The 14,860-nt window shown below is 35.6% G+C and overlaps 1 protein-coding gene across 2 annotated transcripts; it reads left to right on the forward strand.

Annotated features, from left to right (window-relative positions):
- Nucleotides 1-117: 117 nt before the first annotated feature.
- LOC113240164 (polymerase delta-interacting protein 2) lies at nt 118-11,477 on the forward strand. 2 transcript variants are annotated; one of them, XM_026477400.1, is made up of 6 exons: nt 118-283; nt 357-636; nt 2,869-3,046; nt 6,465-6,628; nt 8,473-8,678; nt 11,054-11,477. In XM_026477400.1, exons 1-6 carry the CDS (start codon nt 195-197, stop codon nt 11,169-11,171), a joined length of 1,035 nt encoding a protein of 344 aa, XP_026333185.1. In that variant the 5' UTR covers nt 118-194; the 3' UTR covers nt 11,172-11,477. The 2 variants fall into 2 exon arrangements, with proteins under 2 accessions (XP_026333185.1, XP_026333186.1); XM_026477401.1 differs by having other exon boundaries at nt 6,480-6,628.
- The last annotated feature ends 3,383 nt before the right edge of the window (nt 11,478-14,860 follow it).

Raw genomic sequence — 14,860 nt, forward strand, 5'->3', positions numbered from 1 at the left:
GCTATTTCGGTTTGCTTGTATAACGTAGACAAGGAAAGTGCATCATTTCAAGTGATGAGCTTTCGTTTAACCTCAACCGCCATCTAGTGTCAATTACTAAAATTATTAGTTTGTCCCCGAGCCCCGAACGAACATTATTTTGTCAAACAAAAACATCTCGCTAAAAATACAAAAAAATCTTTTAAAATGTTAAAATGGAGATATTGATAAGGCGCGTTTCCCCTAATACAATTAGGTTAACAGCATCTAGAATATTATTAGCTCATGTAGCTCATTATACTAGGTAAGTTTGAAATACGTTTAAATTTTTTATTATATTACGTGCATAACCTCCAAAACATACTTTAAAATTTTAGATTAGCAGAAGTGGGAAAACTCGAACAGCCAAAAACAGCAGGCAAATATGACACTGGGCAGTTGATATTACACAAAGTGTTTGGATATAGAGGTGTAATTCTTTTTCCCTGGTTGGCCCGAGTGTACGATCGTGACGCTACTAATAAGAAGGAATCTACGGATTCTAAAGGTGCTACAGATACCTCAGGAGATTCCCTGTCAAACGTCGGGAAGGAGGTCAAGGGTAGAACACATACATTTTACCAGGTCCTCATAGATACGCGAGATGCCCCTTACATAGTAAGTATTTCTTCAATATGGTAAAATTTGCATGCCTTGCTACAAGTTGCTGGATATCGAAAGCCTATTTTTAATTTTTAACATCCTAGTACCTTTAAATTATATATTAAAATATGTGTATTATATTTTATCAGACATTTAAGTACTTATGTTATTTTCTATTTGTTCTGTTGTATTATATTAATTATACTAAAAGAAATGTATGGTTTATTCTGGAATATGCATACAAACATCGACATGAGACCTGAATGGAAGAAAAAGGTATACCTACCACATTGGCTTTCATTGTCTTGTGAACTAATAAATTAACTAACATTTATTGTAAACAGTGAATTAAATGGCTTATTGTTGAGTTGGTGACTAAACTATATGTGTATTACTGTCATCTGGGAGACCAAGTCCTAGCAACTACCTAGAGTAGCCATACAAAGGTGGAATGCTGCCGGCATTTTGGGCACTGTATTATGGGGACCCAATTTCATCCATTTAATCTGGCTCTAGTCCTAAAGTTTTGATGTATTCTCTAAACTCTGTTCTAAATGCAGTGGGAATACTTGGATTCATAAATAACATCATCAATTACCAAATTGTCAGTGTGCCTTTAAATTGGACTCTTATAGAAGCACTGCAGTGGCACATCAGCCAATTGGGCAATGGTGCTTCTAAATATTATATGAAATTAGTATTGGCGCGGCTGAATCGCCACGGTGGTGCCACTGCATCACTTCTATAAGCCTCTAATTTGAAAACACCTTAATGGTACCATTTTGATACAACAGGGAAGGAGGGCTGTACACACAAATTTTCATTAAAAATTATTTGTTGATGTACTTGTTACATTTCATGCTCTTTTAATCTGTCCACTTAAAATTGTGTTATTCCCCTTAAAATTATAGCATTTTATGGAAACATTCTAATGAAATTTAAAAAAAAAAATCAAAAATGTTTAACATGAAAAGTCTTATCGAGTTCTTAGGTTTTCGCGATTGTTACACATAGGAAATGAAACTATTTTTCCGGATTTAAATCGCGTATATTTGTTTTTTCAAACAAACCGACGTTTCGGGCCCTTTACAGGTCCCATGGTCACATTTGTTTGAAAAAACAAATATACGCGATTTAAATCCGGAAAAATAGTTTCATTTCCTATATGAAAAGTCTTGTTGTAAACATTGTAATTTGTCATTAGTCCCCTTCCTTCCCAAGTATTGGTTTGTTATGCTGACACCTGAGTTTGTTCACATGTGTATTTGTAACAATCTACACATGTGATCCTAGATTTGCAACACTGTGAACAAGTTCTTTTGTCCACATTCATAATTGTGAGTAATGCAGTGTTCAAATTTTACATTATGTGTTCTATTGTTTCCTGATTCATACAGGCTTTGTAAAGGTGCAGGTTTCATTGAAAAACTTCATTATACGCTACACCTTTGGAAATCTGTCTCTAAGACATAATTATTATAAAAGTTTCATATCTTCACAAATGAAAAGCTTTTTATAAATGTGGCTATCAGCGCAAAAGTGACGTAACCCACATTAAATTCTTTTTCTACAATATTACATTAAATTATATTAAAGTATAGATAATCTGTATGGAAACTTAACCTAAATACTTACATGAATCTTATTAAATAAACTTTTTATTTACATATATGCACAGACTATTGCAAACAGTGAAATGATTTTATGTTTGTATAAAATTTTAATTAAGGTTAGTAGTGCAAGTTAATTTAGGTGAAATAAGTAAAATTGTTTACTTGTGTGTAAGGTATCCAAATCGGTGATTACAGCTTAATTAATGATTAATCAACATATTTTGTTCAATAACAATAAACATGAATACTTAATTACATTAACTAGCATCTTAACTATTATTAATTCTATGTAATTATGTAACAGCAGATATTAGTATTCCACCTAAAATATTCGAACTAGGGGACGAACAACTTTTGAGATCAGTTATTATTTTTTAGATACATTTTATAGGGTTATATTATTTCACGCTGATAGCCTCAAATATTGTTATTTGCATTACTGCGGTACAAAGACCTCGGGTTATGTTAATAAACCCACAAACCAATATCATGTTCCAAAAATACTTATGTGATAGAGCTCTACAATTTAGGAGCTAGCTTGCAATAGAAAACTCATTAACAATTATAATACAATTAACAATACAACCTGACCCCAGAGATACATAATTAAAAATGGTTGTAATAATTCTTTCAGCGAGCCCAAACTGAAGCTGTCACGTTTCTTGGCAACCAAGAGTCTAGTCGGAGTCTATATGCTATCCCAGGTTTAGATTATGTAGCTCATGACGACATTCTGCCATACACCTCTGTTGAGAGAGTGCCATTGCAACATGAGCTATTTGACAAATTCCTAATGCATAATCCTGACAAAGGTAAGAATTATGATGAAAACATTCAGTACAAACTGATGATTTTTGCTTATCATTGCCTTACTTTCTCAAACTCGTATCTTAAAGCACAAAGTTACTGAAACGTAATAAATGGATTGTATTTATAAATTTTACATTACATTTCACATAACATTTCCTTCAAATTCACACACTGGCTTTTACCTATTCTTAAAGTAATGCATCCAAATTAGCACCCTTGATAAGAAATTTAAAATAAATAGAAAGGTTTTGCAATCTACGAGTTTGAGAAAGTAAGGCATTGTTATGCATATCAACCTAATTTCTCGGTCTGAACTCAATCATGGTCATCATCATTAGCCTATTGCAGTCCACTGCTAGACATATGTCTAAGCTCAACCTAAACTAATTACACAGATCAAATAATTTCTCTGACAGTTACAGATTTCAAATAATGACATTTTAGTGCTGGCGATGTCATGGGTGGACTATGTTTGTATTAAAATTAATAACGTAAACTTTCATAGATTTCTCACAGATGACACTACGGCAAAAAGTCGTTAAAACCAAAAATAAAGAGCTGCAACAACTACATAGAGAAATTCTTAAGGTTTCCTGGTTCATTCCATAATAAGGGCATTCCCTCACCGCGAACATTCGCCTGTAATGTAACATTCAAGAATTGTTTTCGAGCATTACATTACAAACAGCATTACAGGCGAGAATGTTACATTACAGGCGAGAATGCAAGTAAAGGAGGAGGCTATCGCATGTTACAAGTGTTGCGCAACGAATGCTTGGTTATCCTCCCTCACCACTGTAATGCGCGAATTTGAACTAATATATTACAAGCGAATGCTCGTGGTGAATGAGCTCCTTAACTCAGTTGGGAGAGCGTCAGCCACGGTATGCCTATGTCGCTGGTTTTAATTTTTATTTGTGTTCGATCTTTGTATTAATAATAATAACAAACTCGTGGGCTAATTTCATAAAAAGAAATTGAATATCATGGCAGTAAATCATGGTGATATTCAATAAACTTAATATTTTAGTGGCAGTATTGCTCCTTGTGAAAGAGTTCGTCCAGGGAAGTACTGCCACCGCTGCGTTCCGGTTTTGAAGCGTGAGGGTGATGGTGAAATTAGACGCACATGGGACTTGTCAACTTATGTCTCAGGGTGGCAGTGCCCCTCAGATCTTTGCGATTTTAAGCTCTGAGTGACACTGCAACTGTTATGGACAGTGGATATTATTAAAAAAATATGAACATCATAACTACAAGGTTATACATAATATGTACAATTATGAGAATACACTGAACAATAGTATAAGTGGTGATTGAAAGTGAATCAGTGTTTGTCACGTACATGCTGTGTCAGTGTGTGTTAATCTGTATTAACTTTTTAAATGATCCAAACAAGCAAGATGTCTTCGTTTTTAATCTGTTTTTACGATTGCAAATACCTTGGAAATATTGAACAAAAACAACTCTTTATAAGTACAATAATGATAATTGTAACTGCAATGACCTTTCCGTACTAATAACTTGTAGTCAATGCCAGTTCCCTGTTTACTGTTCTCGTTTAATGAAGATTGATTTAGTTTAATTGGAGCAATCAACCATGTTTATCTTATTCTAACATTTTTTTTCGATTATGAATACGATTTTATTATCCACTTGTCGATAATCTGGCTCTTGTAGGGTCAAAGATGTTCTGGACTCGTTCAGGTTTTTGCTCAGGATCGAAAATGAAACGCTTGTTCAAGTGATTTGCTGCTGACTTCGTTTATTGATCGACATGTTCATACTTAAATACTAATTGTAGTCTCCGGACTAGTACGGGTGTCGACAAGGAGGCGATCGGCGCGGTGCGCGGGGCGCGGGGTGCGGTAACTCCGTACGACACGGGGTGCGGCGCGCAGAGTGCTCTCATGCCTGGCTCGGTGTCCTAACACTACTATATCATAATTGCAAACCATCTGCCAAAGGCGGCAGCTAAAACAAACCCTTTTTTGAGGACCTTACGCTATAGGCAGTATAGACTATATTGTAATAAACGAAATAAGGGCCATCTATTCCTGGTAACACATCAGCGATACAGCTCTTATAAATATCAACTCCCGATTGTACTGAAATATAGACAGGCCAACTACTGACCTGTGTGTACGTCTCCGTATATTCTGAATTTATTGTAATAAAGGTAATACCTTTAACAATGCCGTGCTATTCTATTCGGTGGTGTGGGAAAAACAGCAAAACATCTAATTACAAAACAAACGGAATCACAGTTCATCGGTAATTAAATATGTAATTTTGCAATTTTCGTCCATTATAGCAAAGCTGAAGTTAACTGGTCGATTTGAAGTGAAACAGTTGACGACACCCATTAACGACACCCGTCAATTGTTTCGAACTCAGGCTAGCCAATCGGAGCGCAGTTGTCACAGTAATGATATTGCAGAATAGTTTTCAAACAAATTAAATGACATTTCGTGTCTATTTCTGGTTATATACTCGATGATCCGGGTAGTCATAGTATGCAATTGGTGTGGTTGTCTGGCACATTATTGTCATTGTTATTATTATCATATTTCATTCAGAAGGTTAGGTTAGTGTTGTATAAAAGTAGCTGTCACATCTGGAAACTTTTCACTTTTTCCCAGACCGTGGCATTCACAGGTATTTCCATTCGCAGAATGTTAATAGTAGAAGATGAATGCGTAATGAAATTCCAAATAATATGATGTTATCTGATGCTCCTCATTATACATACATTGCACACAGGCTTCAAAAGTGTTGTTTAAGTCGCACCGCGCGTACAGAAGCTTATAAAATGTAGAAAATTATTGTATTTGTTACAGATCTGTTATAAATACAAATATTTGGTTTTTACGCATTTTTTGCCGTAGCGCCACTAATGAGGCATCTATTGAAGTTTTTCTTCACTCATTCAAGTACCATTACAGCTACCAGAGGCTGACAAGAGATGTCGCTTTATGAATTGTAATATTGTTACTAACCTTAAAAAAGCCATTAAAATTAAACCGGTTAATTGTAACTTTTCTATTTAAAAAAACCGACTTCAAAAGTTTGTGGAATTACATCTATTGGCCAAGTTTTATTGAAATCGGTTAACGGAAAATGCGTGCAACAGGATTCATCCCCTAGTTTGCCACCTGTCGAGGTGGAATATTTTCTTCAAATTTAAATGGGATAAATGCTGAAGCACCCTCTTTCCAACAAAAAAGAATCACCGAAATTGGTTCACAAATGCACAAAAAAGAATAGTCAAATCTAGAACCTCCTCCATTTTTTTGAAGCCGGTTAAAAACTTAAGACAGCGTTACCCTCCGTCTGAAGTTAGGTAGACTCAAAACTATTATTTTTGATTGTTCAGTAGTTTTATTTACTCTAGGTATTTATTATTATTGTAACTCACAGATCCACCGTTCATAGCCCAAGAAACGTTACGAGCGTGGCAAAAGAAGAATCATCCTTGGTTAGAACTGAGTGATGTTCATCGCGAAACGACTGAGGGTGTACGTGTTACTGTTATACCATTTTATATGGGCAGTCGGGAGTCGCAGAACTCAGCTGTTTACTGGGTAAGGTTTACTTACTAATTATGATTTTTATCTGAATATAGATTAATTAAGATATCGGCGATAACTCAGTGGGAGAACGGTTGCTTCGCAATTGAAAGGCCGACAGTTAGAATCCTTGTCTAATTTCTAAGTTTGTGTATGTGTAGTAGCAATAACTTTGGTCGACGGTTAAAAAAAAACAACGTTAAGGTTTACAACTCTTGCTAAATTCAGGCTTAGTAAAATTGTACTTAGCGGGCTAAACCTTTTCCTTAGGGGAGACACGTGTCCAGTGGGACGTATAAGGATGCTTTTCGACCGGCAGGGCAAGACGAGACGAGGCGAGGCGAAAATTGAAATCTCACCGACCTATTTCCATCAAACATTGCGAGTTTGCGATTGATATAAATAGCCGTCGCGAGCACGCGCTGTGATTGTGTATTGTGAAATATAAAATATTATAATACAACTTGCTTGATAATTTAAAAAAAATTACTGCAGCGCACTTTGCAGTTATTTGCAGAAAAGCCTTCCTTTTTTAAATCTTAAATCATACGTACTCCACAACCTCGCGATTGATACTAACATAACTAATAGCCATCATGAGTTCGCGTAGATTCTCGCGGGCCACCGCAACGTCGTGTTTTCGTTGCAGAGTGTTTGTTAAACACCCCATGTAGGCAACAATACGGCCAACAAATATTTCAATTCTTGTCTCGTACGTCCTCGTCAATACAGACCATTTCCACCATTGACTTACAAATAAATGGACGACGGGTCTAATACAAAAACCACGAAAAAAATGTCCCAAGTCAACCTATTTAACCGTAGTGACATGTAAAGGAATATGAAAAAGCTAAAACGTTGAATTTAAAATGTAATGTCGCAGTACTGTCTAATTTTGCTTGCTTCGCTGTCAGTCGAACAAACGAAGACTAAAGCGTGAATGACGCTCTGTATACGATTTTAGCGCCCTATAAGTTCGGACACTTTTTAGCGCGGATCCGGCGTCCATATAATTGTAAGTCAATGATTTCCACCGAATATGTGCTAGGTGAAAATTTGCCATTCAATTCTCGTCTCGCTTCGCCGGTGGCAAACACACCTTATGGGTAGACGATCTGAATTATGAATCATTGTAATAATAACAACCTTCTAATATATTTAAAGCTAATTTCTACTAAAGTAATTATGTACGCCTTGTCTTTCTTATGTCTCCTCTAGAGATGGAAGTGTGAGAGCCTGGCGCTAACAGGTTACTCCTATAGCACATATATAGGGTACATATAGGGTAGCACAGGTTAATCCTAGTATGAAAACCAGAGTTTCATAAACCAAACAGTCTTCAGTAACACGTGGGGACGATAGGTACATCGCACATGAGACCAAATACTGTCGTAGCTCAAAAATTGTGGAATTGAGAAATCACGATTTTCAAATAAAAAAATTGCATAAAAAATTTTTAATTCTCGTTTATATGCGAGTAACTAATTACATATATAATAATTACATATATAATAATTACATATAGCAACTAATTATTATATACAAAATAATCCCACTATTCACAATAAGATTCATTTAGTAGTATTTTTAATGTCCAAATCGTGTATTCTCAATTCCATCATTTTTGAGTTACGACAGTATTTGATCTCATGTGCGATATATAATACACTGCTGTTATGGACAGGCATGTAGCTTAACATCAGGCGCACGGCCTGTTCGTCCCGTCACGTGATATTATAAAAAAAACAAGGTTCCTAAAAAAATAAAGGCCTTTTTCATTTAGAAGTAATACTGCAACTTTTTGTTTACTAGTCACAGAACCATTTGATGTTTAATAGGAAAGTAATCTTTATTTCCAGTGGCGATATTGTATCAGATTAGAAAATCTTAGTGCGCAAGCGGTGCAACTTCGTGAGCGACATTGGCGTATATTCTCACTTAGCGGGACGTTAGAGACGGTACGCGGTCGTGGTGTGGTCGGTCAAGAACCAGTGCTGGCCCGTCACTCTCCTGCCTTTCAGTACAGCAGTCATGTTAGTTTGCAAGCGCCAAGTGGACATATGTGGTGAGTTATCATATTTTGAACATTTTAGCTTCTTGTGAAAGAGTGCGTTCAGGGAAGTACTGCCATCTTACCTATTTCTGCCGCCAAGCAGTGATGTGAGCTTTACTGCGTTCCAGTTTTGAAGTGCTGCTGGTGTAATAATTACAGGCACGTGGGACTTGTCAACTTATGTCTCAGGGTGACTGGCGCGATGACAATGTCCCTCAGATCTTTATGATTTAAAGCAGTGCAACTGTTATGGACAGGCGTGTCGCTTACCACCAGGCCCACGACTTATTCGTCCCGTCATTTGGTATCATAAAAAAAGTCTCTGGTTCGATTCCCGGTAGCACTAAGTTTTTAAATTAGTTCCGCAATGCTTGTAATTTCACCAGCATTCTTACCCTTCAAAACAGGAACGCAGTAATGCTCCCATTACTGCTTAACGGCAGAAATAGGTAAGGTGGCAGTACTTCCCTGGACGAACTCTTTTTCAAGGAGCTCTACTGCTACCTCCTCGTCTAGGGCCTAAATGTAAAATGCTGGGTCGCCGAGGACTTCAAAAATTAGAAGTCTAGAAGAATGGTTCATAATTTAGTGGTTACGCTATGTAACAAATGTTTCTGTTTCTGGTTTGAGATTATTGGTTTCTGCTTAATTGAGCCGCTAAAAGATAACAATTATAATGCTTACGCTCATAGCCCCGTACTAGGGAAACCCTGTATCGCAGGTGCCATGGCCACACACATAGACAACCATAAATTACAGCCAAACTCATGAAATAAATGTAGGCCATACAAATATTTCTCCCGGCCCGGGAATCGAACCCAGGACCTCTGCGTGGCAGGCCAGCAAGGTAACCTTACGGTCACGGAGGCAGTTTATGAGGCAGAAAAGAGTAGCTTTTGTGGCTGTCACGTAAGCAGCGGTATTTACGGAGCTGCCTAATTTACATAGCTACATAGAGGTATTTACAAAATCTAGAATTTGTAAATTCTTTGTACGTCACCTATTTGTAGAATTTTGATTGAACGGTACTATTAATTTGAAATATACCTTTTTGTCATTGAATAAAGAGAAACTCGAAAAGAAGGACGGCGAAAGCTGACTCAATAATTATAAAATCAACGAAGAGCTGTTTATGGACTTATATAATTAGTATAATTTTACGTTTATAGTTCATGCCTAGTTATCAATATATTTTTGTACATTTTTAGAAGTCGGGAATAAGGAAATTTTAAAACAATGTATTTTAGAATAGACGCAAGAACACAACACAGGCAACGTTCTTGTACGTAAGTTTCATTTTAAGCATGTTTGAATGTTTATCTACTCAAAGTATTGGTTATTTTATAGTCCATACTTAAAACATTAAAGCCATAAAATACCTAATCAAATAATCAATTAAACGTAATGACACAAACTAAAAAACAAAACGCAAGGTGACAAAAATGTTTAGACGACAATATTTAAGTGAGTGATAAGAAAGATATCAAAGGGACGTTTTGACAAGAGGCCTCTTGCCAATGTCACATTGAGATTGAGAACAGTGTAACCATTTGTGGTAGATTTCTACCATTTGGGGAGATTTAATATTTATTCATTTTTATCTGGCAGAACATGTTAACATTGTATTAAATGTGTCAGATTTTGGCAGATTTGGGAATATTCAGCAAGTTCTTTATTATTTTTGGTAACAAACTTAAAACTTATTGTTTTCTGCTACTAGAATAAATATCTGAAGCGAAATACAGGACAATGTTATAAACAAAACCTGTATCAAATTTTTTGATTCTTTGATAATGAATCACAAGTATTGATAGGTCTCTTTAATGCACGTCGTCACAAACACTAGGTCACAAAATACAAGGGACTTCGCCAGCCTTCTTTGTAGGTTTCCTTAATGATACGCAAATTCCAACTTTTCGTTGTCCTGGCCATAAAAACATACTTTTATTAGGGTAATAAACTTTGTCATGTTTTGATTTTAGAACCATTTAGAAAACAATATTGATAACTCAGAAACTAGCGTAAAAAAAAACGGATATCGCTTGTACATCTAGAGATAAAATGACACTTCGGACACCTGACATTTTGGACCGTCATTTCTCGGATTCGGAACAGCAGGGGGTCTACTCTCGATCTGCGTCCGCCATCAGTCCGAAACAATTACTGTCAAATAAGTAATATTCGACCAAGTTAAAGGACAGGTATCAAGTATGAAGCTTCATTCGCATCACGCGTCTTTTCATTTGGTCCAGTATTGCTTTGTAATTGTTTCGGAGGGAAGTCGGACGGAGATCGAGAGTAGACCCCTGATACGAATCGGATGTAGCGCGCAAACGCTCTTACGTTACGTTACGTTACGGTGTTAATTGTGCATTTGTTCCGTCCAGGGGAACGTTCAGAATGGAGCGCGAAGACGGGTACACGTTCGACTGTCGCATCCCGCCCTTCTCGCTGGAGAGCAAGCCCGACGACGCGTCGCCCACTGCGCCTGCGCAGGGAACATGACCAACATAGTCAATATTCTACGCTTCTTTGTATAGGTACCGAATTCGAACTTCAATTGTGACGTCATATTTTTTGTGACAAGGTGTACTGGAATACATCGTTGCAAATTTTTGTCTTGTTTTTGAGGCAATGTTATTTCTTATCTTAAAAATGTCGCCAATAATTCTTGAAACATTTTTGATCTTTGTATGTTGTAAATCTCAAAGAGATTTCATCATAGTTCTGCAACTAATTAAGTCAATTTGTGCATAATAATTTGTGTCATGCCATACAGCCACGCCACCTTTTTTTTCATTACGATATTACCCAGTGTAATGTACGCCTAACGTACATGATGTGCATGTATTTTTTGTGAATATACTACTTTTAGTTTAAAAGCATAAACAATTACGGTGGCGTTGCTACGGAGCATGCTTTGTTGACGCCACCTATTAATACTTGTAAATGCATTTTTGGCTATTTTTCTGAATTTAGCCAATATACAAACGCTGTGTATTAATTACGTACATATGAAAAAGTAGTAGTAAAATGATGTAGTTTTCCTATCATTCATTCATCATATGTTATGTTTGCGAAGCGCCTATCAATAATGTACGACCAAATTGTTATGCAATAGTTTGTCGAAGTGAATATGAAAGTGTTTCATTATTATAAAATATGACAATTGAAATGTAGCAGAATGAATTTACATTTCGCCTATTTTTACTATAAATGTATATAATACACTGCGTTTTTACATTGCCTAAAATCAGAAAAATAGCTAAAATTGCATTTATAAGTATTAATAATAGGCGGCGTGGCTACAAGGCATCGTCGTTAACAAAGCCACCGTAATTGTATTTTTCTTCTTTTAAACTAAAAGTAGTACATTAAAAATAAATACATGTACATCATGTTCGTTAGCCGTAAAGTGGATAATATCGTAATAAAAAAAATAGGGTGGCGTGGACAGCCATGCTACATAGGTAGCATGACACAATAACTTTATTATATTTCGAAGGGTGGTAAGTGATTTTTTTTTTCCAAATATAATCATGGACATATTTAGAGGAACGCAAAAAAATATTGAATTATTATAATGTTAATATGACCCACTGGCAGTATATACCAGTACGTTTAATTTGAAAAATAAATGATGTCAATCGCCTTTTGATTTCGATTAAACGTTCTGGTATATGTGGCCAGAACGTTTAATTTGAAAGAATAATGATGTCGTTCGAACGTTCTGGCATAAATGTAGCCAGTGGTTCATAATTCAACCTTTATGAGTTCCTCTAAATATATCCATGAGTGTATAACGTATCCAAGACGTCTTTAACGGTAAATGTTGATAATTTAGATGTCTCACTGCAGAATTTCAAAGAACTGATGTCTTGTAGTTACTACCGAAGACAAATATAGATGTGTAAACTTGTCAGTCTAAAGACAGTGTGTGGGTAGCTTTCAACATTTTTCTTAATTGACACCTTATGTCACTTAATTGACCGCCACGGCTACAAACGCATTTCTCGGTCTTGAATATTCTGTGGTGCTCTATCAAGTGTCCTAAGGCATGATGTAAATTTTTTTCCTGGGTCTGGTCTAAAGAGACGACCCACCCTGTTATGTCACAGCGGTATTGACAAACTAGTTTTATTGTAGAATCTATAGTCCAGTTAATTTGATCGTTTTCAATTACTTCTAGCGTCAAGCACAACTTGTGAGCGTTCCAAATTGACTTGATTCATACCGAATTTTATAAACTTGAGGCTTGAGTCGAGCGGCTTGACCGCTACTAAACACCCGGATTTGTATCATTTTGACTTATAATGTTTTTTTAGTTTGGACGCATTCACATAATACGTGTTGTATTAAAACGTATGTTAGTAAGGCTTTTTTACATAACATTCTATGTAACATAAATGAATTTGATTGGTGATATTCATAGCGGCCACCTTGTCACTTATTCGTATAGCTTCTAGGAATGTAAAATCTGTTTGTTCCCCTTGTGTTTATCAAAATAAATTGACATAAAGGTATGCCATAATCACATAATTTATATTATGAATTTATGGGCACAAATATAAACAAATTAAAAAGAAAATTACTTTTTAAGTATATCTCTAAATAATTTTAATTTTTTGAATGAAAGTTACAGGAGACATGTTGTACCTTTACACAAAACAGAGAATATTTTCAAATATCCGTTTCGAGAACAGAATGATGCAAAAATTATAAAACAAAAATACGCATGCATGTGCATGGAACAAATAGTTATTGCATTTAAGCTATAGAATAAAGATTTTTGACATACAAACGCGGTGATGAAAAACTGTATCTTACATTTTTTATACATAATAACACTTTAGTACTGGAACATGTGGAATGTATTGTCATGAAAATAAATGTTTTGCATCGAAAAAATTGGTAGAGGCCATTTTTTCCCTTTTTTTTCATGAACGTGATGTTGGGGTAAAATATTTTTCATGAGATCTGTCAACATCGTATGGATATATTTTAATTTTTATCTGTGAACTATTTCAATCCGTTTACGAACCACGGCTGCACAGGTATAATTAGGTACTTAGTTTTAATTATGCGTTTATAATGTACCTTATTTGGACTTCCTAGAGGTTCAAAGCGCGTTATAGACGTTCCGATTTTGTTGGCAATAGAAAGAACTGCATAAATGACAAGATGTATAGCATTATTGTCAAAATTGTCACCGCGTTTCACAAAAAAGCTATCTCACACACGTCTGTTTGGAAGTCCTGCAGTTCCCACTGATGCTTCTTTTTTATTGAAAAATTCCTCTTTTGTTGCCCAACAAATTGGAATTTCTGTAAGGCCATGTATAAAAATTACATTCTGTTGCTCAATTAAATTTTGTTAAAATTCACCATGTTGCCCTGATTTTCGCCTTTTTTGTTTGTTAGTAAAGGACAATCATGTCGATTAAAGCGGCGCATTCAATGTTCTACAATTTCAAAGTGCTATTTTAAATCGTTGCATAGATATTGTATTAACGCTTTAGTGATTGTATTGATTGACGATCATTTCGTCTATCGATCATGAAGTCTATTTCTCGAATATATAGTCAAACCTTACACGCTACGTAGACAATGTTCTTTTATATAATGCTGAGCTATTTAAATCCTGTACAAATTGATTTGTACGCGATTTTTTTGCTTCGCAGAGCAAGAACGTCGTTTGCGTAGCACTGTTAGAGTACGTTTGTTACTGGTACGTATGTCTTTTGTCAGTCAATTTTGTAAAACAGTGAATGCCGCGCTTTAGCTTTGGTGAGCAACAGAATGTTTCAGTTGCAGAATTTAAATAAAATATGACGTCACTTTTGATGAAAATTATTGTGATGAAGTGTTATTCTTTTTTGGATATTTTTAACTAGTAGACTGTAATCGCTAGTAAATTAAAGTGAGACACTGTTAAAGCTTTATTTATTGTGTTAGATAGAATATAATGATACAATTTTGTTCATTACATCCCGTTTTCTTAAGAGTTGAAATTCCTTAGACATTTTAAAATAAACAATTTAGATCTGTAATACATTGCAGTATTCTACGTCTTCTCGTTTCATTTTGACGTATCCTTATCCAAAAGAAGTGAATAGCAAAGCGACTGGAAGGGTGTATTTACATCTCGATATACATAGTGTTATTTTTTAATGGTGCAATATGGGGAAATCCGAA

Source organism: Hyposmocoma kahamanoa, unplaced genomic scaffold, assembly GCF_003589595.1.
Source record: "Hyposmocoma kahamanoa isolate Upper Pololo Valley unplaced genomic scaffold, ASM358959v1 120, whole genome shotgun sequence".
NCBI classification, from domain to species: domain Eukaryota; kingdom Metazoa; phylum Arthropoda; class Insecta; order Lepidoptera; family Cosmopterigidae; genus Hyposmocoma; species Hyposmocoma kahamanoa.

Coding starts and splice junctions, on each gene's coding strand:
- LOC113240164 (XM_026477400.1), top strand. CDS start 195: ATGGAGATATTGATAAGGCGCGTTTCCCCTAATACAATTAGGTTAACA. Junction 637..2,868: donor CGCGAGATGCCCCTTACATA/GTAAGTATTTCT, acceptor TAATTCTTTCAG/CGAGCCCAAACTGAAGCTGT. Junction 3,047..6,464: donor AATGCATAATCCTGACAAAG/GTAAGAATTATG, acceptor TGTAACTCACAG/ATCCACCGTTCATAGCCCAA.